Source organism: Chiloscyllium punctatum, chromosome 32 (assembly GCF_047496795.1).
Source record: "Chiloscyllium punctatum isolate Juve2018m chromosome 32, sChiPun1.3, whole genome shotgun sequence".
Classification (NCBI taxonomy): Eukaryota; Metazoa; Chordata; class Chondrichthyes; order Orectolobiformes; family Hemiscylliidae; genus Chiloscyllium; species Chiloscyllium punctatum.
The window spans coordinates 47,855,697-47,881,663 of NC_092770.1; the positions used below are offsets into that span (position 1 = coordinate 47,855,697).

The 25,967-nt window shown below is 38.2% G+C and overlaps 1 protein-coding gene across 5 annotated transcripts in view; it reads right to left on the reverse strand.

Annotated features, from left to right (window-relative positions):
• Window positions 1-25,967, reverse strand: part of LOC140458142 (ELKS/Rab6-interacting/CAST family member 1-like) — a 917,474-nt gene that overhangs the window by 769,595 nt on the left and 121,912 nt on the right. For all 5 annotated transcript variants that reach the window (XM_072552282.1, XM_072552281.1, XM_072552285.1 and 2 more), the window contains 2 exons: window positions 17,184-17,351; window positions 7,569-7,706 (listed from right to left, as the gene is read on the reverse strand). In XM_072552282.1, the coding sequence (XP_072408383.1) occupies window positions 7,569-7,706; window positions 17,184-17,351 (306 nt within the window). The remainder of the gene's footprint in view (window positions 1-7,568; window positions 7,707-17,183; window positions 17,352-25,967) is intronic.

Genomic DNA, 25,967 nt, shown 5'->3' on the forward strand with positions numbered 1-25,967 from the left:
TGGAGATGCCTCCACACATCCACTCATTTCAACTTGTCACACATGTCCACCAACTGCTTAGATTGAGCGGATGTACCTGCCAGGCCTCTGAGCACCCTATCAACTTCAGGAGCTATTAGGTGATTACAACCCCCCCTATGATCGTGCGGCGCACCCCAAGAATAGGAAGGGTTTGGAGGGATATGGGCCAGGTGCTGGCATGTGGGACTAGACTGGGTTGGGATATCTGGTCAGCATGAACGTGTTGGACCAAAGGGGCTGTTTCCGTGCTGTATATCTCTATGACTCTATGATTCATTAATTTAGCCACTGCATCAATTAAAAATTTAAGAGGGTGCACCGGGGAACAATCGGCATTGAAGACGCCATACTCTTCCACGTGTATTTGGGCTTTAAGAATGATAAACCGGCCATGTTCGTCCTTAATCTGCTGGGTTACCTGGAAAGGGAGGTTCTTTCTTACCAATATAGCCACTCCTCAACTCTTAGAGCTGAAGGAGGAGAAGAACACCCTGTCATAACCCCCCTGCTGCAGTTTCAGATGTTCCTTATCAGTTAAATTCATCTCTTGCAGTCGGTCGATGTCGACCCTTTCCCTCCTAAGACTTGACAACACCTTCTTTCTTTTAATAGGGGAATGACTCCATGTTATATTCTAGGTGTACCACCTGAACAAATCACTTGCCATGGTTGCCCAGGGCAGTCCATGGTTTCCCAAGATGAGGAAGCTTATCTGAGTGAGATGAGCTACAAAGACATTAACTCTATAAAATCTAAAAACTACTCCTTTAAAAACAACTACAACTAAAAAAGCACATTTAACTGAAACAAACACCCAAATAACCCCCCAATTCACTAGAGATCTTCCCCCTTGCCCAGAGGGGGCATTCCTCCCAATCCTATCATCTTACCTCCATCTAGCTGAGGCCGTGCCAGAGTTCCAGGCAATTCACAAATGAGGAAAACCTGTTATTTACATTGAGAGTTAACAATGGATGGCTATCTCTCCCCCACTCATCTTAACCACAGATACAGCCACCCCAAAACAAAATCAAAAGGTCAGCAGAAAAAAAGGACCCGGGCTAATACCCAACTGACCGATATATAAAATAATTCCAATTTTACAACAAGACTGTACGTATAAAGCCAATAACCACAAAAAAGAAAGGGAGAGAGAGAGAAGTAAAAAAAAGGGGCAATAAAAAAATTCATACAATTGTCTGCAACGATGCCCCCTCCCCTCCCACCCCAACTCAAGTCCTTCAATTCAAAGAATTCACAAATTAATTCACCTTTTCTGTGGAGTCAAAGTTATATACCGCGCCCCCATGGGTGAAACGCATGGTATCTCAAGTAATATTGAATGTTCAGGCCCCTTAATTCTTTCTTGACATCATCAAATGTTCTTCTCTTCTTAATTAGGGCTCCTGAAAAAAACATTATCTTTGAGCTTTTTTTTTACATTAAATCCTGTGAATTTCTTACCAGTCTTCTTGCTGTTTCAACTATGAACTGTTTTTCTTTATCATACAGGACCTGCACTCAGACCGCGCGGGGGCATGGGTCCAACCCAGACCTGTGCACTGCGATCCGGTAGGCCCAATCCACACTCACCACGCCCCACTCCAACTCCAATTCCAACGGCAGGAGCCATCCCTCCAGAAAGCCGACAAGGTCCTCGCCTTCCTCGCATTCCAGAAGATCCACAAGCCAGAAGTTTTTGCTCCTATTTGTGTTTTCTAGGTTGTCAACTTCTTCCTGAAGGACCTGAACGTGGTCTTCCAGTGTTTGGATCCTTCCTCCCAAGACCTCCGCCACGGTCTTCTACTCCATTGCCTCCATTCTTCGGTCCAGTAGTTGGATTTCCTGCTTAAGCTTTTTTAACATGCTTCAATCTTCTCACGGAGTTTGGCAAACTCCTAGAGTAAATGCTGCTGTCCTGTTAGATCCAAAGGGGCCATCACGGGAGTTTGAGCAATGGCTGCAGGCACCCCCCACAATGCAGTAGGAGAGTGCCCTGTCTGCTGTGCTCCTTTAAGCCCCTTTATTCAATTTCATCCTGGCCTTAAAGCTGTCACACATGATTTCAGCAGCTCCAGATAATTAAGAAGTTTAAATTAATACTTTTTTCTCCTGGGGGTGATTGATAAGGGGGTAAGGGCGAGGTAAAGTCCACCTTGCCTGGGGGTGTGGCACAGAGCCCAGCACAGCAGACCACTCAGACCAGCCGCCATCTTGGATCTCCACGATTTGGTAGACTTTAATATAAACTATTTCCTATTTCTTTATGAAGTAATGCTTAACTTTTTCATTCTCGCTTTGCTTACTACTTTGTATCTAAGCTTTTTTTTGTATTTAGGTATTTATGGTGCCATCTGTGGCAACATTATATACTTTTTACTGTGCTCCTGTACTTGAGTACACGTGACAATAAAACCTAAAATCTAAAAAAAATTTCTGTCCATGTCAGCACACTACTGCAATTCCAGGTGTTTTAATCTTACATGCTTATCGCTTCTGAGAAAGTATTGAAAGCCTTCTGAATATCCATGTAAATCAGATCCATTGGGTTCTCCTTATCAATTCCACCAGTTATATCAAAAATGTTCAGTAGACTTGTCAAGCATGATTTCCTTTTCATGTTGACGCTGTTCAACCCTAGTGCTGGGCTGTTAAATCTCACACAATGTCACATGATTATAAAATTATAAATTATAAATTAAGCATTACACAGAAACAGCGCTAAGACGGATATTATGAATTGGGGCAGCAGCCCACTTTGCATATCAATCTCAGTCGCAAAGTCCTTCAAAAATCAGACTACCGTAAGAAAAATTTAACCCCTCTTCTAGCATTTAGTCTGACCCCCTAACCAAATGCAGAACACAAATAACACCAATTCTATTAGCATGATCATCACCAAAAATAGCACACATCTACATATTCTGCTGAAAAGAGTCTACATGGTGCAGATCCACCAATTTAACTTCAAGTAATAAAAAACAGGCCAAGCAAATGTATATCTGCTGAATATCAACATCTGGGTCTCATCTCTGTACTCTTCAGCTTGCCTTGGTATCATGAATTGAACTCCAATTGTCCTTTGTCCTGATATATGGTTTCCATCAGTTTCATATTTCCCCAGAAGCTTGGGTTTCCAGCCTCCCCTTCGGTCTCAAGTTTCCTGAGAAACGGGAGTGGATTCCCCTTCTTCAGTTTCTCATTTCAATTTTGCTCTGTTTCAAAAATTTTAAAACTTTGAGACCACAGATTGTATTGCAAGTCCAAAAACCAAAACTGTAAGTTAATTTACATTTCAAAATCACGCAGCCCTGATAATATTTTATGTATTACACTAAATAACATTCCTACTGTCTCTCTCCCTGGCTCAGGTAATCAATGCTATGGCAAATTTATCAATATGTATACTGGAAGTTTCACATTTATTCGCACTTCTTGTAAATTTCCTACTGCTTTTTCCATCCAATCTTTGTATGTCTTGCGAGTTCCATCAGGCCCACCTAAAATCATGACAAAAAGCACTCCAATTTATGCACCTCTGACCAAGCTCAGCAATCTTAACTCTAAGGTACTTACAGTGCCACCTAATTGCATGGTAAGCTTCACAATTATAGCTCTAAAATAGGTAACACAGTTGCCCTCAGCAGAATCTGACTTACAGCAAATACAACAAGCACTAACTACTCTGCTGTTTGCCCCTTCATATTTGATTTAAAACATAACTTCTGAGCTGAATTTTGCATTATTTTGGATGTGCCATTTTTATACAGTTCACAGTGAAGGCCTGGTGAATTTTCTCGCACAATAGTCTCAAACCCAACTTATTAATTATGTACCATATCCCTGTAGCACCTTCCAATCTGATGTTAGCTGGCTTCTACAACTTGCTGCAGGTGGAGGGACTCACCGCTATCAAAATATCAAATATCATTCAATATATCAGTACCGATGTTGCTAGCGCCATCTTTAAAAGGTCATTGTGCACAATGACATGCATTGACAGTCTGGAGTCACCCTGCATGGTTTGTGGCATTTGCCCCAGACTTGGCAGTTTCCCTCCTAGAATTCAAACACTCGAAATTCCCACACCAAAATGCCAAAAAAAATTTCCAAGTCCGTACTCCTTCCAAATCATGGACACTTTCTCACCTTTGCACAGAAGTAAATCAAAACCTCCCTCACCTCCATCACATCACTACTTCCTTCCTCCTCTTCTAAACCTTTGTATTACTCCTGAATGATCCCATTCTATTTGAAGTAAATTTAATTAGAAATCCCAGTCAATAAACACACAGAACTGCAGATGCTGTAAACTTGAAACAAAAATAGTGAACTCGATGAAGGGTCACTGGACTTGCAAAGTTTGCATCTGTTGCAAACAAAACAGAGTTGTCAGACCCACTATTTCTCCAAAGTTATGTTTTTGTTTTAGAAATTCCAGTTACTTTTTGAAGGAATAAAGACATAAGATTCCACAGTTGACAACAGAAGACATTTTCACTATACAAGAGTCAAAAAAGCAAAGGAGAAGCAGAGGAACTGGCGATGTTTAAATGTTCTGGGATCATGGGATCACCATGGCAGAGAGCGAAATTTGAATTTTGCAATAAAGAGAAAAATTGTGGAATTAAAAGCTAACCAAATGGTGACGATGTAATCATTGTCAACTGTCATACAAACCCACCTGCTTCACTAACATCCTTTAGAAAAGGAAAATCTTATATCTTTTCCTTGTCTGGCCTACGTATGACTACACAACAATATGGTTGACTCTTAACTGCCCCCTGAAATGGCCCTAGCAAGCCATTCAATTCAAATGTATTTAGGGAGGTGCAATAAATTCTGGTCCAGTCAGCAATGCCTATATTAGATTAGATCAGATTCCCTACAGTATGGAAACAGGCCATTTGGCACAAGTCCACACCAACCCTCCAAAGAGTAATCCACCCAGACCCATTCCCATTTCCTATGAACAAATTTTTAAAAACTACCTATTTTATATCTCAGCGCCCAGAATTAACATGTTAAGTGTGAATTAAATGGACAAACATAAACTTTAAGTTACATCAGCTTTTCTCTTTCAAAGATTTAGCCTCTGATTTTCATTCAACGAAAGCGCCATTTCAACACAGAATCATAGAATCCCTACAGGACAGAAACAGGCCATTTGAGCACCAACCCTCTGAAGGGTGTCCTATCCAGACCCACTCCAAACCCTATCCCCACAACCTACCTGGAGCTTTTACCATACTACCTAACCTGCACATCCCTATACACGAGTGTGCAATTTTTAGCATAACTAATCCACTTGGCCTACATATTTTCAGATTTTAGGAGGAAACTACAGCATCCGGACAATATGCAAACTCTGCACAGACTGTCACACAAGGCTGGAATCGAACCCAGCTCCCTGGCGCTGAGAGGCAGCAGTGCTAACCACTGCGTCATTGTGCTGGCGGGTAATCGGTCTTCTTTGACCTGCAAGTAGCTGTCAAACAATAGGACTCAAACTCAGAAGGGCCCAGAAATTGTTCTCTGCCCAATAACATCTTCTCAGACCATTTTATTGGCATGTGTGCACTCGAGCATCAATACAAAAATGTGCTTCTCAACTTCCTATCTGTGCTGAGTAGCAACCGCTGCTCACTGGACTTCATGTGTCTAGCCTGCCCATCTGCAGACCCAGTGACAGTCATTCATTCTAATCGCCTCACAAGGGCATGCTATTGCACAATACATAAAGTCACATAGTTGTGTCTTCGCATTGCACACCAGGTTAAGTAATCTTATTTTCATACCCTCCACCCATCCATGTACCTTCACATCCTTCAAGTAGGTCTCAGCCCCATTTCCAGTTCAGCTTCTGTTCCAAGACCGAATGTAACACAAAATACACAAATTCACTTTGAAAAAAAATGCACATTGCCTCGCAATACCTAATGATTCCACAATTAGAAGATCATTGGAATACTGCATTACATGATTTTTTAAATATTAAATGATGAGCTCTCACAATAATTTTAATGTGAAGCAAAGATAGAGAGCAAGGGATAATTTGATCCAGGTTTTTTTTTTAGATTTTATATTTTAAATTGTTTTTAATTGTATGAACACACAACTAAGATATGTTATTTATATTTCTCTTACTCCATTGCTCATGGATTGCCAAGGGAAGCTTTACAAGGAGAAGGGATTCTAATGCCAAATGGAATATGCTAAAGAACTATATTAGCTGACAAGTTAACTGCAATTTTATTAAAATACATTCTGGGCATTTTTTGATGGAGATAATATTTTCTTCCATTAACATTGAACATATAGCTTCAGTACATACACATTGTTTAGTTGTGAATTTCTTTTCCCTGCAAATTTAAAACTTACAAAATCGCAGCAAGGCAAAATGCAAGATACATAAGCTGAATGTAGATACTGGGTATTTAATAGTCCTAGGGAAAAATAATGGGGTTTTAACAAAACTTAATTAAATTACATAATTATAGAGGTTGTAATTTCCTGATTTGCTGAACACTATACTGCACTGGGACATTTATGGAGTTTGTTAGAACACGGAAGAGTTTTTTTTATTTGTCATTGCTGTGGAGGAGAATCACGCATTTGGTTCAGCTGGGACCTGGAATGTGCTGCTTTGCTCCCAGATACATTTTGCATGTCCGTCAACAGTGAGGGAATGGTCAGGAATTGACCACTCTGAGATGGAAGAGGAGAAAGGTCCAACCCAAGTCACCAAGGAAATATGTTGAAATACATAAAAAGACGAGTGTTAAATGTAGTCACGCTATGAAACATTTTTGTTTGCTCTCATTCTTTGTACATTACAAGTTTCAGTTACAGAGAAAAAGTTGAAAATGCATTCAAAACCTATTTGGACTAATTCAATTATTTCATTAAAGCACAGTGGGGTGGTTGAGAGTCTTTTTATTATTCATTGTTCATATATGGTTTACATAATTTATAATGGTTGATTTAGTTTATCCATTGTGAAATGATGATGAATGGATTTTCCATTATAAAAGCAAAACATAGAAAATATGATTGATGGTACAGGAAAGGCACATCATATGCAAGATCACACCCTTACTGGTAACTACAATCCATTATTCTGACAATTTTTGCAAAAGCCTTTACAGGTGCTCAACTCTGAAACAACTGCCAAGAACAGTCCACAAGAATTTTCAGATATTTGACAATATAGCATGACTTTCTTCATCACTGATTTCATAACCACCCCTAAGAAAATGTTTTAAGCTTCTCATGAAGACATGTCTCAGCATGGAAACTGTCAATGTGAATAATCATCAGTAGGTCTTAATACTACTATTCATTGGCACCACATTCTGAAACAAATATCAACTCTGGAACTGGTAATAATTAAATCAAAGCTGTAACTTTACACTCAGAATTTGGCCCCACTGTTACAATCCAAACATTTATGACTTAATAAACATAGTGTCGCATTAGACACTAATATAGTGAGGGCTTCCCATCACCGAACAGTATTCTCTATTTTCCACCTAGACAAGACTCACCTTCTCTGCAAGAGCTTCCTCGAGGGTAGTAAGGGCAGTATCTGTGTTGGTGGTGTCAGCCTGCAGTGATTTTACACGTTCTTTCAGACTAGTCATCTGCTTCTCTTTATCTTTTAGTTGCTCCTGCAGATTCTCAATCTGAGAAACAAAAATTTGCTCAGCTTAATGTTAAAAATAGACAAATGAAATAATAATAATTTTCTACAAAATGAAAAATAAATTGTGGCTGCTAGGCAGCGAGGATTTGAAAGCACTGGGTTTGAGGTTACGCATAGTAGGAACATAGTGAGCCAAGTGACTTCTTTCTGTGCTTGAAATGTTTATGCTTCTGGAAGCCGTTTAGGACACAGTACTTTACAAGAGATTTCTCACACTGTGTTAATGATTACAAAACTGGCTGATAATACAAGAATATTTCCAATTCAGCATTAGGTATTCTACTGGAGTGAAATTTCAAATCCATTGCATGCTAGGCAATAATACTCGCAAAGCAAAACCATATACTAAGAACATACTGCAAATCCAATTCAGACACACAAGACCAAGTATTATGATAGATTAGTGGCACTACAATATTTGTGTTAAATGCTTAACAGAATTGCTAAGAGCAGACATGCCCTTTTACTTTAATAATCAATTTTATAGTGCTTATGTTCAGCAGTAAGCTAACAAATTCTTTGACAAACCCCATCTGTCAAATGGCAGGCTTTGAACTACTACACAGAATGACCCTGCTCAGCAGGTTCAATAAAAGCAAGGCCACCTTAGAATGATACTATGGCTTTAAGAGATGTATTTCATCCTGCTTTTTTATGAAGAAAGGTTGAGATTGAAGTGTGAGCAGCCTGCTAAAAGTCAATGAAGTAAATTGCTTGTGAGGTCTTGAGACTTATTTTTTGAAAGTTGGAAAAATAGAGTAACCTGAATAGGTGGGGTCAAGCTCCAACAGAGTTTTAGATTTAGCTTCCTGGAGTTGTTGAGGTCTTGAAGTTGGTTGTAGGAACTCTTATTCCTGTCTCAATTACAGCTAAAAGCAAGGGTTCTCTTCCTGTTGCTAGAATTGCATGAGACACGTTATATTTTACTGAATTTGTCTTTTTCAAGAATGAGTTTATGGGATGTTGCCATATTGGAACAATTAATTACTAGTAGCAAACATAGATGTTATTTTGTTAAGCATTTTGATAGAGTTATAGTTAAGCAGTTATTTTATTTTTATTTTGTCTACATTTTAACTTTAGTGTGAAAATAAAGTGTGTCTTGCTTATGAGTCGATAATTTGACATTTGAGATACAACTGGGAATGCAAGCCTTACACTTACTTTTAAATAAGAAAAAGTTAGGGTCTAGACTATCTTTTTAATATATTTTTGCGAGAGTTTGGTCTATAGTCCATAACAACCTATACAGCTAACCTCCACCATGGGAGCTTCAGTGCAAACTGCTCATGCACTTCTGGAGAGGTACAAACAATGTCATTCAAAGTTCCTTCTACAGATTAAGTGGCAGAATAATCAGCATGAACTCCACAAATGCAGAGACTTTCACTTGGCTCCAGATATATGCATTGCTAAGTAAATTAAAAAGTAGCGTTCAGGATGAGTTTTTGGAGGATGGTAATACTGAATTTAAAACAATTGTGGCTAATCACTCATTCAGTTAATTCGAAGCATGGATCAAACAACAAGACTAAAGCCAACTCAACAGTTGTATTAAATCATTGAAGTAATTCACTTTGATGGTTGTGGAAAAGAGGAAAATATTTGAGAGAAAGTTGCTTACCTATATTGTAATCAACCAATACCTACAAGAACTTTAATTATATCTAACAGGTTCAGAGAGTATCTCCTATTAGCTTCCAGAGTGGAACAGTCTCACCTTACCAGCTCAACAAGTATATACTTTTAAGTACATTTCTTTATATCTGGACCTTCTTTTCCCCCATTTTTGGAATGCCAAATGGTAATCAGATAATGCAAGGTGTCAGAGTGACTGAGTTGAACAATCTGCAGAAGCTGAATCAGCATGCAATTATAATTTACAAACATTTAACTTTCTCTTCACTCAAGATATTTATATGGTTACATTAAATAAATATTCATAAGCAGTCAAAGTTAAAGAAATCCTAATCCATAAAAACCTTAAGTAATTTTGGCTAAGTTACAAAATGTTATTAAAGTTAAAATCAATAACTATTACAACATGACACTGGAATAATAGTTGGTCCACAAAATAAACCCTGTTTCAAATCAAAACAACAGGAAGTAAATACAATGACCTGACTTCAAAAGTATGCTTTGTTGGCTGTAAAATGTTCTTGGAAAATTTTGAGAACATGAAATCACTACATAAATGCAAATTATTTCCATTGTATCAACACACAGAGTGATTCCAATACTTGAAGTAGTAACAAATACAAAATTGTAACAAAAGGAGACAGACAAATTTGTTGGTCTAACAGAATTCTGTCATAAAACAACAGTTGCTTGGACTGTACCACAAATAAAGGTCAAACATCCTAATATCTGTGCTGATTCTTGGCTGAAAAATACAAAAACTTGTGTTGTGTTGCTCTTTCTTCTATGCATGGGATACACAATTCCAGAAAAACAAATTTATCACTTGTATTCTGGAAAGGAACAGCATTACACGACAGAGAATGCATTTAGGGCAATCATCTCTATTGATCTATTCATCTCTATTTATCTCTTCAAATTATTAATTTTCTCTTGTTTCGCACCCAGGTTGCACAATTGTACAAAAATTTTTATGGCATTCTTAAATTCAGATGCTTTGACCCAGTTACCCTTGAAGGACAATGCTGTGAAGTATCCAAAATTTGGAAGATTTGTCATCAGCTATTCAAAATTTCACTGAGTCCTTTAGTAATCCTCATGAAACACCATTTGTATTAACGTCACTGTACGTTTTGTAAACTTAACCAAACTGTCAAAATAGAATACATCATTGCATACTTTACAATCATGCCCTAATCTAATTCTTTGACACGAGACTTCATTTTTGGAACAGTGAAAAGATTTGCTGGCTTAGCCAAAACTGTGTCACTACCTCGATTGTAGAAGCTCCACCCCCAAACTCAGTACCCAGCATTTGCATGGGGTTGGAGGGGCAGTTTTGATGGTTCATCTGTGGTTCACAGAGGTAGCTATACAAGTGAGAGCACACCTGCTTCAAAGGGATCCAACTGCCAAACAAATGTGGGCCCAGCATCAATCCCTGCGGAACACCACTGGTCTCAGGTCTCCAGAAATATTGTGTATATATACAACAAAGATATCAAAACAAATGAAATCCTAGCTTGACAATCACACAGCAGTGACTTATATGGATAGTGTATTTTGTGAATTGCAAACTTCCTTGATTCACAATGGCAATACAACCTTTCCACAATAGCGTAACATTTAAAAAGTCAATATCCTTTTAGGAAGTTCAAATAGTATCTACCGGGAAGCAAATATGGTGTTTGTTGATTATGGCAAGTCAGATTCAGTTTAGAAGATAAAAGTGGGTACTAAAGATGGAACTTAGAATGCTGGAGAAGTGCTGAATTAATAACAGCCAACTTCGAGGTTTCTGTGTTATTTTGGGTACATATGAGATCCTGAAATTGTTGAGGTTTTTATTGAAGTAATGAGTAACAATTTCACTATTGTTAGCATTGCAAAATCCGCTTTACCTCTGTGCTCAAATGGAATTACTATTTTCATTTCTTAACAAACCAGTTGGGATACCCTAATGTCACAAAAGGATTATATAGGTCCAACTTTTCTTTTAATATCACCACTTATAATGAAATTCCAGAGACTGCAAATATCCAAATCCCAGAAACATAACATGCACAATTTGGTAGAGGCACCCCTTCGCTATAATTGAATTTTATCCAGAAATTACAGTAGATTTCAGCTCATAGTGCCCAATTATATTCAACTGAAGGGAAACAGAAACATAGTACCCAATATATGAGACAGCAAAGCTAAGGCTCTCAATATCCATGTATATTAAAGATACTGTTTTATTCTAGTAAAAAGAAAACATTAATTTATGTCTGGTATTTAAATATTTTTCACTACCAATATTACATTGTGTAGTCGCCATTTATGGCTGTGGTATAAAATAAGAGCTAACAACTGGGAATTTGCTCTTCCAGCTGAAGGAAGATCCAGGATGAAGTAATGTAGATTTAAGTTGACAGAACTGGGAAGTAGCAATAAGTACGAAGAATTGTCATATATAGGGAAGTGGTTTTTCTGCACTCAGTATTACAGAAGTGGAATTTGCTCTAGCACAGTTAACCCAGTGAATTATCTAATGTTTAAAATATTTCAAGACTATGCTCTGTTAAGTGCAATTAAAAACTAAAATTTTCTGGGAACATAATATAGACAACATGACGTACCCAGGACAGTCAGCTCTTCTGTTTTCTGTATTCAAGTTGAATGCAAATATCACATTAATCCATTCTTGCCATTCCATGGGAGAGTTTAGACAATTCTCAACAAAACAGTAGTTCTATGGAAGGTGGTCCCATTTAAATAAAATCAGAAATAAGACCAGTCATAGAGATGTACGGCACGGAAACAGACCCTTTGGTCCAACTCATCCAAGCCGATCAGGTATCCTAACCTAATCCAGTCCCATTTGCCAGACTTGGCCCACATCCTCTAAACCCTTCCTATTCATATATCCATCCAGATGCCTTTTAAATGTTGCAATTGTACTAGCTTCCATCACTTCCTCTGGCAGTTCATTCCATACACGCACCAACTTCTGCATGAAAAAGTTGCCCCTTAGGTCACTATTATATTTTTCCCTCTCACCCTAAACCTATGCCCTCTAGTTCTGCACTCCCCACCCCTGAGAAAAGATCTTGTGTATTTATCTTATCCATGCCCCTCATGATTTTAATATCTTCTGAGGTCACCCCTCAGCTTCCGACACTCCAGGGAAAACAGCCCCAGCATGTTCAACCTCTCCCCATAGTTCAGATCCTCCAAACCTGGCAACATCCTTGTAAATATTCTCTGAACCCTTTCAAGTTTCACAACATCTTTCAGATAGGAAGGACACCAGAATTGTACAAAATATTCCAACAGTGGCCTAACCAATGTCCTGAACAACCACAACATGACCTCCCAACTCCTGTACTCTATACTCTGATCAATAAAGGAAAGCATAACAAATGCCTTCTTCACTCTCCTATCTACCTGCGACTCCACTTTCAAGGAGCTAGGAACCTGCACTCCAAGGTCTCTTTGTTCAGCAATACTCCCTAGGACCTTACCATTAAGTGTATAAGTCCTGCTAAGGTTTGTTTTCCCAAAGTGTAGCACCTTGCATTTATCTAAATTAAATTCCACCTGCTACTCCTCAGCCCATCCTTGAAGTTAAAAGATTTGGCATCACTTGAATTATACATCACAAGTTAATATTTTTTGAAGATCGAGTTAGATATTGAATACTAAGCCAGACCCGAAACTCCAGATTTAGTTTCATTCCCTTGATGTCATTAGAGTATTGAAATCTATCTATCGCTAGCTTCAATAGAGTGAATGACTGAGCTTCTATGGTCCTCTAATTAGTAAAGAAATTCCTCCTTATCTTAGTATAAAATGGAATATGTGCCCAGGTGCAAAACCATCAGTCAGGGAAACATCTTTTCTGTCAAGCCCTTTTAAGAATTTTGTCGATTTTAAATTGGATCACCTGTCATTTCTGTAAACTTGAGAAGTTCCCCCAATGTGCTCTCGTAGGAGAGACCTGCGATTCCAGGAATTAGTCTGATAAATCTCTGGCACACTACCTAAATGGAAAAATACATTCTTCCTTAAAGAGAATTAAAATTATATTTCGAGTGTTCCTTTACTTAATTCTAAAATATTCCCAATTTTTGTGCTTGCAACTTTTTTGGCAAGTTCATTAGCCTCCTTTGATCAAATTCAAATCTCTGACTTACTTTGTCAGCCACAGTTGATTCATTTTACCTCTTAGGTTTGGTGCCTTAAAGGAATTCTGTTTTTTTTAAAAAGAAAAGACCCATGTATTAATACTTTAAATACTAGCCTGTCTGTCATTTTTTAATGTGTTTTTTTTCTAATTCATCTTCTGTTTATTTTGTTTAGATTTAAGACCGAGTTTCAGATTGAACTACATTGCTTTTGAACTTACTGGAAAATTCTAACAGGTTATGGTCATTCTTCCCTAAAAATTAGTTTTGACTAGACTATTATTGACCTCATCTCTCTGCATAATACTAGATCTAAAATAGTCCGTTCGGCAGTTAATTAGTCTACCCTGCTTTAGAAAACAAATCTCATACACATCCCAGATCTCCACAACATTGATGCTCATGAAATATAGTTATGAGACTGAAATCATCCAAAATTACACCTTGTAAATGGACTGATCTCCTGAGTTATACCATGCTCAACTTAATCACAATTGTTTGGAAGGTTATAAACAACAGTTACGGAATGCCTACTGTCCCTTGCTGTTTCTGGAATGCACTGCCTGGGAGAGTAGTTGAGGCAGAAAACCGTAACCTTTCGAAAGTATTTGGAAGAGCACTTGAACAATCGTAACCTTTAAGATTACAAGTATCAGCAAATTGAACTAGTGTAGATTTAAAGTTGTTTTTGTCAGTACAGACTCAATGCACCCAACAGCCTCTTCTGTATTCTTATAATTCGATGAAAGGAAGAAGATGGAGTCTAGACATAGCTTTTTAAACCTAAATATAGGTAAGTGTGTAGGCTTAAAAGGTGAACGGGCTTAAGTGAACTTGCACAATAGGCTAAGGGATAGATCAATAAAGACTAAGCGCTGACAGTTAGAGAGATATTTCAGAATACTCAGATTAAGTATATTTATACAACAAAGAAAAACTCAAGGGAGAATCTACTATTTGTGGTTAACTAAAGTAGTTAGGGAAAGCAACAAACATGGAGGAAAAGGATATAACTGCACAAAGATAAAGTCTGATAATTGTTCATAAAGAACAGTACTACTGACTAAAAAGGTTAATGAGGGGGAAGAAATGAGAATGAGAAGGCTTTCCACTTACTCTCCAGGATGGGTCATAAGCAGTTGTTTATCTGCAATGCAAGCCTTTGTCACAATGGTAACTGTTCCTCTCACCTCCTCAGATTTGTCTCACAATCTCCACAATGCTGAACCCAATTGCCTTTAAATACACAATTGAGAAGTCCGGTCTGCTCTATGCACTGCCAACATCCAATTACGGGCTACAGAGGAAAATCCTCTGAGCTATATATTTGTTAAAAAGCCAAAAGCTTGTATTTGAGTGTTCACTCAGGAATCAACTTCTGCTCACCAAAACAGTGAATCAGAACAAATTTCAACAAATGTTTGAGACACCCTTTTCAAGGATGAGTCAAAGGGAGGTAGGAAATAAAGTTGTACACAAGATATATGGGAAGCTCGTGGGCTTTAGACAGATTAAGCAAATGGGCAAAAATCTGACAAATGGGGTATAATGACACAAAATTTGAGACTGTCATTTATGACTAAAAGCATTGAGAAGAAAGAACATATTCTCTAAATGGTGAGACATTGCAGAGCTCCACAATTCACAGGGATAGGGGTATCTTAGTGCACAAATCGCAAAGGTTTGTATGTAGAAAGAGTAAGGCAAGCAAATACAATATTATTGTTTACTGCAGGGGAACTGAATTCCCAAGCAAGGGTGCTACACTTCAGTTATACAGGGCATTGGGGAGATTACTTCTGAAATGCTATGTTCAATATTTGTGACAGGATGTAAATGCATTAGTAGTTCAGAGGAGGTTTACTTGAATAATATGTATAATTAAGTTGGTCATAAGGAAAAGTTGGACATATTAAGACTACATACACTGAAGTTTAGAAGATTATGAGGCAATTTAAATGAAGCATACAAGATCCTGAGACAGTTGAAGAGTGTAGATGGAGAAAGGATGTTTCCACTTGAGGGAGATATAGAACTAAAATAATTTGTTCCATACTGTTTTATTTTATGTATTTGCATCCATAACAATGAAGAACCTGAAGTGATATATCTGAAAATGCAACCTATTGTGTTCAATTTACAAAAGTATGTTTGCCCTAGTATTTTTAGAAAGTGCCTGATGATGCCAACCATCCAAATGATACGTCCCGACTGACTGCAGATGCACACTTCTGATTATTTAAAATATAAAGTCAAAATTTAAAAATAATAACAATTCTACTTTATTCAGGACATTTTTCTCTTCACCAATGTTTATTAATTTTAAGGCTTTGTTCTATATTTCAATTTATTTCAGAGATTTTGCTGCTACTATAACATGGGGGTTTGCAAACTTGGGCTGCTGCTGTACTTGAGATCATTTGCAACAGAACAATGAAGAGCACTGGCTCTAATCAGCTGCTCATAGCCTAAGTATTGTGCTGAGAATGTCCCTCTGATGGACAGTCTTTGCTAATGAGTTCAAAAATCAATAACTGATCAATAACTGGGTCAGGGTACCAATTGAAGAGTATGTAAAGTGACAATATAAGCAATGTGAAGCAAGAAATATGCTATGAGGCTGTTAAAATGGGAGATGGAATTTAAAGTTACGCATCTAAGAAAATTGCTGTGAAAGGAGAGCTCTTACATCGTGAGATGTCAAGTGGATATCTTCAATAATCAGAGCGCTAATTGAAGCAGTTCTGCTTATAGGTGGTCAATACTGCATCACTTCTCTTTGAGTGACATGATAATTCAGGGTGATTTGATGACACCTACACCAAGAGAATCTGTTCAACTGCCTTCAAATGATCTTCAGGAGGATTTGGAGGTCAAAAGGTAAGAAGTTTGTCTTTATTCTGGCTTAGGATATGGTCTGCCTCTCGGAATTGAAGATACTCGAAAAGTCTTAATTCTGTGCAAGAACAATAAAAATCTTGGTAAAATATGCAATGAGATTACTCAAGTCGGGAAAAGTCACAGAATCAAGATTAATCAGTTATCAGTGCTTCTGTCGACACATTTCCCTATTGAAAAGTTAGCATTTACATTTATGTTATCACTCTTCATAAAGAAACAGTAACTTGCAAACATTCCAGCAGACTCACTACACTTCTCAAGCTGAATGTTAAATAATACCTACATTATCGTTTGGTATACCCATTCTCGAAAATCAAAACATCTCTGACATTTGAACAATGGCTCTTCGGATAAAGATGCATGACAACTGGATTCAAAATCTCATCTCCTCGATGGAAGCATTCATGCTACCAGTGATTCAAACATAGCTGCCACTGAGAAGTACATGCGGCATTGTAATTATGCAACGCAAGTCCAGCCTCTGCTTTATGTTATAACATTGCTGTTAATGGTCGTCCTCACCAGTACAGTATAATTCCACATGAGAAACAGTATTGCAACTAAAGAAAGATTTACAGCACTTTACAAATGCAACTGACAGTGGTCATATGAACAATAATTCACTTTTCAGTACCCTTGAATTAACCCCATTATGCAATGCATTTTAAAGAGTTTCATGTTTATCCGTGGAAATAAAATATGGTCTCCCAAAATTCCAGTTCGATAAGTATTTGAAATTATTAACTCACTTTCTTCTGTAAGACAATGACTTTTCGCTCTTTGACTTCCATCATGTCCTTCAGATCACGGATTTCTCCAGCTAAGATTCCTTTTTCTTCAGCCATTTCCTGCATCTGTTTTGACTTCTTATTTAACATATTCTCCTTCTCTTCCAGCCGCAGACGCAGTGCATCCACCTAGATACAGCAATGACTATGTTATTTCATGGTACCTAGAATCTATTTATCAGAGATGTTCATGTATTATGAAAATAATTTCTGTTACACAGTTCATATGGCTGCTGTTGAAATTTGAGAAAAGGATTATGCAAGTTTATGAATTTATTTTATGAAAGATCATTCACTCTCCAGCACATTTTGGAAGGTACAGTCTTTTAACTGGCATATTTCCAGGCTGGTAAGAGCAGACTCAGCCTTGACATAATCCAACATACTGCATGTATTCATTAAAACTTTACATTGCTGTGATAACAAACCCAGTACTCAGTGATTTTCCTGCATTTTTCTTCCCCTCACAAATAGTACGTCGCACGATTAGAGGAATCTGCATGACCAGTGTTGTCCAATAGAAAGTGCTGATTAGCCACACGAGGCGTTTTGGCATCTTACTCATGTAAGACTATACTTTGCTAGAACCACCTCAGTTACAAAACACAGGCTAAGGTAGTTCACATGCTCATGTCTGATGAAAGTTATAATTTAATAACCAAACTAAAGTTTTCCAGAGTCTACACATGCCACTTTCACCAACCCACTGATAAACACACAAGAATATTTAAGGACATATGTGTGTGTCATGGATCTATGAGTATTAAGATCTCATACATGAAATGTGACCCATTTATTTTTCTGATTATTCATATCTAGCTAAGAGCAATGTACAGTATATACTGACATTATATTCCTATAATATTGATCTAAGGCAAATATATGGAGGAAACAGCAATATCCAGAAATTAACCCTTTTCAAACTACAATCTGTTAAATTTTAATTTGAGAATTTAATTTCAGAAATGGCTGTTACAAATATCTAGCGCGATTGCTCTCAAATGTTGATGCCATTTCTTTCCGAAAAGATGCTGCTCGGCCTGAGTTTCTTTCGTTATTTTCCACTTTTATGTAGAATTTTTTGCAGGTGAAGTTGGATTTCTATTTGGAAAATACTATGAATGCTACATTGCTGTAAGGATTAATTTAATTGTTCTGGAGCTAGAACAGCTGAGAAATAAACAGAAAGAACCTATCGGGAGGTGTAAAATAGGTTTAAATCAGATGCAGAGCACGATCAGAAACAAAAGGCTTATGATGATTTGGGAGTCGCTTAGCAAGACAGACAAAGTGAGACCCATGCTTGAGCTGAGGTACCCACAATCACAAGATGTTGACTAAGTGTTGGAGAATTCATCTGGCCAGATGATCGTAGAAGAATCCCAATAAAAAACTAATCTCGAAACAACAGAATACTCAGAAGAAATTCAGTGAATACCATAGATTTGTAGCACATCTCTGTTTGGTCCCAAGTGAAGGAACTCGTAAGATCCTGTATATTACAGGGAAACTCTAGAGTGGAAATGAGAAAGTTTATGAAATATGGAACTAAGCGAGTAGCTTGGTTGCCTGGTTTGAGTTTTATATAGAACACAGGACATTACAGAGCAGTACAGGCCCTTCGGTCCTCGATGTTGAGCCGACCTATGGACCCAATCTGAAACCCATCTAACCTACACTGTATTCCATTCTTGTCCATACACCGATCCAATGACCATTTAAATGCCCTAACCATTGGTGAGTCTCCTACTGTTGCAGACAATGTGTTCCACATCCCTACTACTCTCAAAATAAAGAAACTACCTCGGACATTTGCCCTATAACTATCACCCCTCAATTTAAAGCTATGCCCCCCTTGTGCTAGCCATCGCCATCGGAGGAAAAAAGGCTCTCACTGTCCAATATACCTAACCCTCTAATTATCTTATATGTCTCAGTTAAGTCACCTCTCAACCTTCTCTCTAACGAAAACAGCCTCACGTCTCTCGGCCTTTCCGTACAATACCTTCCCTCCGTACCATACAACATCCTAGTAAATCTCCTCTGAACCCTTTCCAAAGCTTCCACATTCTTTCGATAATGCGGTGACCAGAACTGTACACAATTCTGCAAACGTAGCCGCAGAGTTTTGTACAGCTGCAGCATGATCTCATGGTTCCAAAACTCAATCCCTCTACTAATAAAGGCTAACACACTGTAAGCCTTCTTAACAACCCTTTCAACCTGGGTGGCAACATTCAAAGATCTATGTACACCGTCAAGAATCTTCCCATTAGCGCAGTACTCTGCATTCCTGTTATTCCTTCCAAAGTGAATCACCCCACACTTTTCCTCATTAAACTCCATTTGCCACCTCTTGGCCCAGCTCTGCAGCTTATCCACGTCTCTCTGTAATCAACATCCTTTGACACTATCCACTACTCAACCGACTGGAGTGTCATCTGCAAATTTACTAACCTATCCCTCTATGCACTCATCCAAGTCATTTATAAAAACAACAAACAACAGCGAACCCAAAACAGATCCTTGCGGCACCCCAATCCTAACTGAACTCCAGGATGAATATTTCCCATCAACCACCACTCTTTATCTTCTTTCAGGTTGCCAATTTCTGATCCAAACTGCTAAATAGCCCTAAATCTCATGTTTCCGTATTTTGTGAACAGCCTACTGTGGGGAACATTATCAAATGCCTTACTGCAATCCATATACACCACATCAACTGCTTTACTCTCATCCGCCTGTTTTGTCACCTTCTCAAAGAACTCTATAAGGTTCGTGAGGCACAACCTACCCTTCACAAAACCATGTTGACTATCCCTAATCAACTTATTCCTTTCTAGATGATTATAAACCCTCTCTCTTCTAACCCTCCCCAAAACATCACCCATAACTGGAGTAAGGCTCTCAGATTTATTTTCTTGATCTGCAACATCAACTTCAATCTCAGTTTTTCTGCTGATTTTCTACCTCTTAACAGATTCAAAAGAAAGTAGCAAGCGCTCTGATTTCTCTTGTGGAATATTTTTGATTTTATAGTGTGTTATGACCAGTATGGATAAGTAATGGTTTTGACTTTTTTTGGAACCTGAAAACCCTGGAATTAACTCCTGCGAATAAAATCACATGGTTTTTAGGTTAACTAACAAAATCATTTTACTGTGCAAACATCACAGATCATGCATCAAAGTAACTGGATTTTATCTCAAATAGTCAGTTACGTTAAACATAATAAAACTAAATTGAACATGCTAACTTTAAATTGGGACGTCTTTACTTCAATTCTAAACTCCTTAGATATTTACAGCAAAACCCTCCTGTCAAATACTATTTCAGTTTGGAAGATTAACTGCTTTGTGTAGATACTGTCAACAACTTTGTATATGGACTGTGATTTTTGAGCCTTTTTTTTTATTTCTTGCCAAGTTATTACATGAAATCTTCTCCAACTTCCCAAGGTTCAACTTGTGTTTGTAGCATTATAAAGTGTAGACACATCAAGTCAGAACTTTTCTCCATCTTCTATTCCTTAATTATGGAATTTTGAATTTTAAAATACACTTTTCTTTCACAACACATTATTAGTAGGGTCTTTCAGTTACTCTTGGCCAAGATTTAGAATGTCAACAGAATCTAAATAAGGAGATATTTCTTTGTCCACAGCTTGTTCTAAACTCCAAATGAAACTACTTAAACAGACTATCACAACCCACAGAACCCACTGACCCTATAGTGAACTTGCTGACACCCTTTTCTGTAAGTTATTTCCTAGGCAACCTAGTCATATAATCACTTTCCTAATTTCTTCACAACTTCTTAACAAGAAATCAGATCCTGGTTCTTCAAAGAACCATCACTCCAAGGTGAGATGTTGTTTTCCTTTTTCCCCAAAAGCCTATGGACCATCAGAAATGAACTCAGTGGAGATCATTAACTTTTAAAAATAAATCCATTCTGAGTTATTAACTGAAATAATTTACTTTTGAATGAAAACCTTTATAAAATTCTGGAAAGTGTAAAAATATAAGTCCCCTGGGTCAGATGGGATTTATCCTAGGATTCTCCGAGAAGTCAGGGAGGAGATTGCTGAGCCTTTGACTTTGATCTTTATGTCACCAGGAATAGTGCCAGAAGACTGGAGGATAACAAATGGTGTTCCCTTGTTCAAGGAGGAGAGGAGAGACAATCCTGGAAATTATAGGTTACATGTAATAACTCGGCAAGAAATAAACAAAAGGGTTCAGACATCATGGTCCATATACAAAGTTGTTGACAGTACCCAAACAAAGCAGTTAATCTTCCAAACTGAAATAGTATTTGACAGGAGGGTTTTGCCGTAAATATCTAAGGAGTTTAGAATTGAAGTAAAGACGTCCCAATTTAAAGTTATCATGTTCAATCTAGTTTTATTATGTTTAACGTAACTGACTATTTGAGATAAAATCCAGTTTCTTTGGTGCATGATCTGTGATGTTTGCACAGTAAAATGATTTTGTTAGTTAACCTAAAAACCTTGTGATTTTATTCGCAGGAGTTAATACCAGGGTTTTCAGGTTCCAAAAAAAGTCAAAACCATTACTTATCCATACTGGTCATAACACACTATAAAATCAAAATATTCCATGAGAGAAATCAAAACTCTCGCTACTTTCTTTCGATTCTGGTAAGAGATAAAAACCAGCAGAAAAACTGAGATTGAAGTTGATGTTGCACACTTCATCTTGCAGATCAAGAAAATAAATCTGACTCCACAGCCAGAACACAATAAAACACAATAAAACTGATGCACGATCTGCACCATTTATAATGCTCATGCACATATCAAAGAAATATTGCTATTATTTGCCATTGCCCCTAAGTTAACAGAAAGCAATCGGTTTGCTTTGCACAAATACTATCTCAGTTCAACTGCCTTTCTGTCTGCAACTTCTAAGGCACATGGTTAATAACTGCAGGTATTGCTTTTTGGTGGTTATATTAGAAATTACGCAGCATTCTATTGTCAGCCTGTTTTAAGTCAATATCTAGCAACTAAAGAGAAATGTTTCCTCTGAGCCTCAGTAACACCAAGTCATTCAAGAGTGCTTTCTCATGAAAGGTCATTGACCCAACAAGTTAATGGCACAAATGCTGTCTAAACTGTGGGGTTTTTCTAGCTTCTTTGTTCTCATTTCACCCAAAAGCAAAGCAATCTTTTGGATGTGCAGATGCGAATTAATCTTAAAAGGCACCACACAATGCAAAAAGTCAGACATGCACAGCAAATGGAAGTTGGAGGAAATACTGCTCAAGAACTACTTCCTTTAAAACTTTGGGAAGCAAATCAAGGGACCTGGACCAAAGTTAGGTATAGGAGGTCATATTTTTCAAAGCTATTTTTTAAAAAGCATTGCGCTGTTCTAATATTTTGATGTGCTTGCTATCTCCAATGTTCTATTTAACCATTAAAAAAAACCAAGTGTTTTTAGTCTTAATGCATTTGAATGGTAGGTTATCTTCTAGCTTTAGGATCAGTGGCTGCATTCTTCCACATGTACATGACGACTGACATGCAACAAATCAAATCTATTAGAGATGGTTAGCATTACATGGTGCACTTTTGACGATGGCAAAAGACAAATCCACGACAACTACATTCTGCCAAAAAAGTTGCATATGTTTGCACCTGTACAAAACTACTATAAGCCAACGAGCATCATGGTGATACAAAGTAGCCTGGAGAGGATATCATCATTTTCCTAACATCAGCTAGCGCCTCCGAGATACAACAATCTTTGCTCAGAGGGCTCATATCATGCCTGCAAGCATCCTCAAGATGGAACTTTGTGTTCTGCTGATCATCTAGATACAGCTACCTTGCCACAGTCACCTGCTTAAGGATTTTCTATCTTCCACCCTGTGAACAGGACCAAGCCAGAAAAGTCAGCTCCATTTGATGAATGCCAACATATTTGGGATACATTTACTTTTGAAAGGACTGCTGCATTTATAATTTCATCACTCCATCAGATGTACAAAATGTGCTATAACAATTTTGGTGAAAGATTTTGACCTTCCTTTCTTGATAGTTCTAAGTTATTGATGTTTCAAATACAGTCAGTTCTGCTATAACGCAGTCGTTCTGCTCTCGTGCAAACCCATGTTATAACAAAATCGCCTAATAGCAGCACCATTTAAAGTGATGGGGCCAGAATTGTGTTATAATCATTACACACCTTAAAAGGTTCACACGGGGTGGGGTGGAATCTAAGATGGCGGCAATCTGAGAAGATCACACTGCAGAGCTTCACATCACAGCAGGAGCAGGACAGTCCTTTAACCCACCCAACCCAGGTCATCAGGAATTCTTAGGGCGTTGGAAAGATTGTGGAGCCCCAAGAAACATTTAAAAATTGACTTACCTGTATTTTCAGCTGTCCAGAAATGCCTAAAAAGGGAGGTGAGGATCCAAGGCCGGGTCTGCAGCTCAGCCTGCAGCAGCCTCGGAGCCAATTACTCTCCAGGACCTGGTGAACCAGCTCTCGAAATCTCGCAAGATGCTGGGGAAACAGATTGAAGATAAGCTGGCTCCAGTCTCGCTCATGCTGCAGAATCATGAGCAGCAGCTGGGAGACCTGGAGAAGAGGACGGATGAGGTGGAGCACAGGGTCACAGTGGTGGAAGCTGATGCCAGTTCATTCAATGATGAGATCCAAGCCCTGAAGAAGCAGATTCGTAATTTGCGTGACCAAGTGGATGATCTTGAAAACAGGGGCAGGAGAAAAAACATTCGGATCATCGGTCTGCCTGAGAGTAAGGAAGGTGAGCGGCCTACGGAATTTGTTGAAGATTAGCTTCCGAAATTCCTTGACTTGGAGAATTGAAGATAGAGAGGACTCACCGGGTCGCAGCACGGAGGTCGGGTCTGGGTTAACGCCCTCATCTTTTCTTGGTGCAGTTCCATCATTACCGATAAGGAGAGAGTCATGGAGGCTTCCAGACTCCAGGGGAAGGATCCAAAGGCCCTAATTTACAAGGGTCTAAGATTATGTTTTTTCAGGACTTTTCAGCGGCGGTGATCCAGAAACGAAAATCATATGATGGTGTCAAGAGAAGACTGAAGGAGCTTGGGATTCAGTACTCCCCGAGATATCCAGCAGTGCTTCGGATCAACTTAGGTGGATCCATGCATCTCTTTGACACATCGGAGAAGGCAAGAGACTTTGTGGACAACCTAACCTAATTTAAACAATTGTAGTATGTATAAATAGTATTGCTTGGGTACGCGTTTATCATTCTGTAAAACAAATGGAGGAAATCCAGTTGGAGCTTTGTTTTTCCCCCTTTTTTTTCCTCTATTGATAATAATTTGGTTCAGACTATGTCTGGCGGTGGTTAAGATGTACATTTTAAATTTCTAAGTTAGGACATACCAAAGGATGGGTGGGGTATTTATTCCCCTTTTTTTATAAAAGAATGTTTTTTTATTCATATTGATATTCTATGCGGTGTTTATTCTTTTTAGCTTGTGCTTGTGATGCAGCTCTAGCTGGGAGAAGTGAAGGCGGTTGAGATGGTTAGATGCCTATTTATGGGCAGTTCGGTACGGGTAGTTGCCCTACTCAGCACTATTGGCGCTTTATATGTTGGTTTGTTTTCTGGTTTTTGTTGTTTTTTATTTTTAATAATTTTGTATATTTGTTAAATGCAGTGGTTTTAGTTTATGTAGTTTTTATATTTGGTGGACCATGCGACACGAAGGCTCAGCAATTTGTGGTTAGAGTTCCTCCTTCTGGAATTTAAATGTAATTGCAGAAGATTATGGCTAATTATTTCATTAAATGGTGTACCTGGAATATCAAGGGAAGTCACTCACCAATTAAGAGGAAGAAGGTACTCTTGAATCTTAGAAAGGAGAAAGTGGATATTGCTTTGCTACAGGAGACACATTTTGATTTTCAATAAACAAACACTCAGGAGACTGAACGGTTGGTTCAGCTCCTTTATCTGGCACCATAAACGGCCAGTATTAAATTAGCCAAACTGCAGTTGCCTCACAGATTGAGGCGAGTAGACCTTCCGGCCATTAAAAATGACCAATTAAGCTCGCTTTTGACCTAGGTGAGTGATTGGGTTTGCGGGGACCCTCTTTCAATATGGTTAGATATCGAAGCCTCTTAAGCAAGATGCCCCCTTACCAATTTGCGGTTTTTGGGCAAGGTGAGGACAGTTAGGGAATATTGCCATAACCCAATAGTCATCAATACTGTTAAAGCATGGAGGACAATTCGGCAGAGGGAAGGTAATATTGGCAAAACATCTTTTTTTTTACACCTTTAGTAGGTATGACGGGTTTTCAAACGGGTATGATAGATTCAGGATTTAAACGTTGGGCAACTAGGGGTATATCTTGCATGGGTGATTTATTTGAGGGAGATGTAATGATGTTCTTCGATTAGTTAGTACTGAAGTACGAGTTACCTAATACAGACCTCTTACGTTTTTTTCAAGTTAGGGATTTTATTCAAAAAAAGACCACACTTTTGACTGATCACGACAAATCTGACATAGAAAGAGGGGTACTAAGGGCTAAGAGTACACTCTCTGTCAGCACTTTATATCACCAATTGGGGGGTGCCACCTCAGATGAGTCTGATCGACTCTGCAAGATGTGGGAAAGAGAGCTGAGTATTGAAGTTTCTTCAGAGGCATGGGAGGATATTTGGGAGAATGCAAGGAAGATATCAATTTGCAGTTGAAAATTCT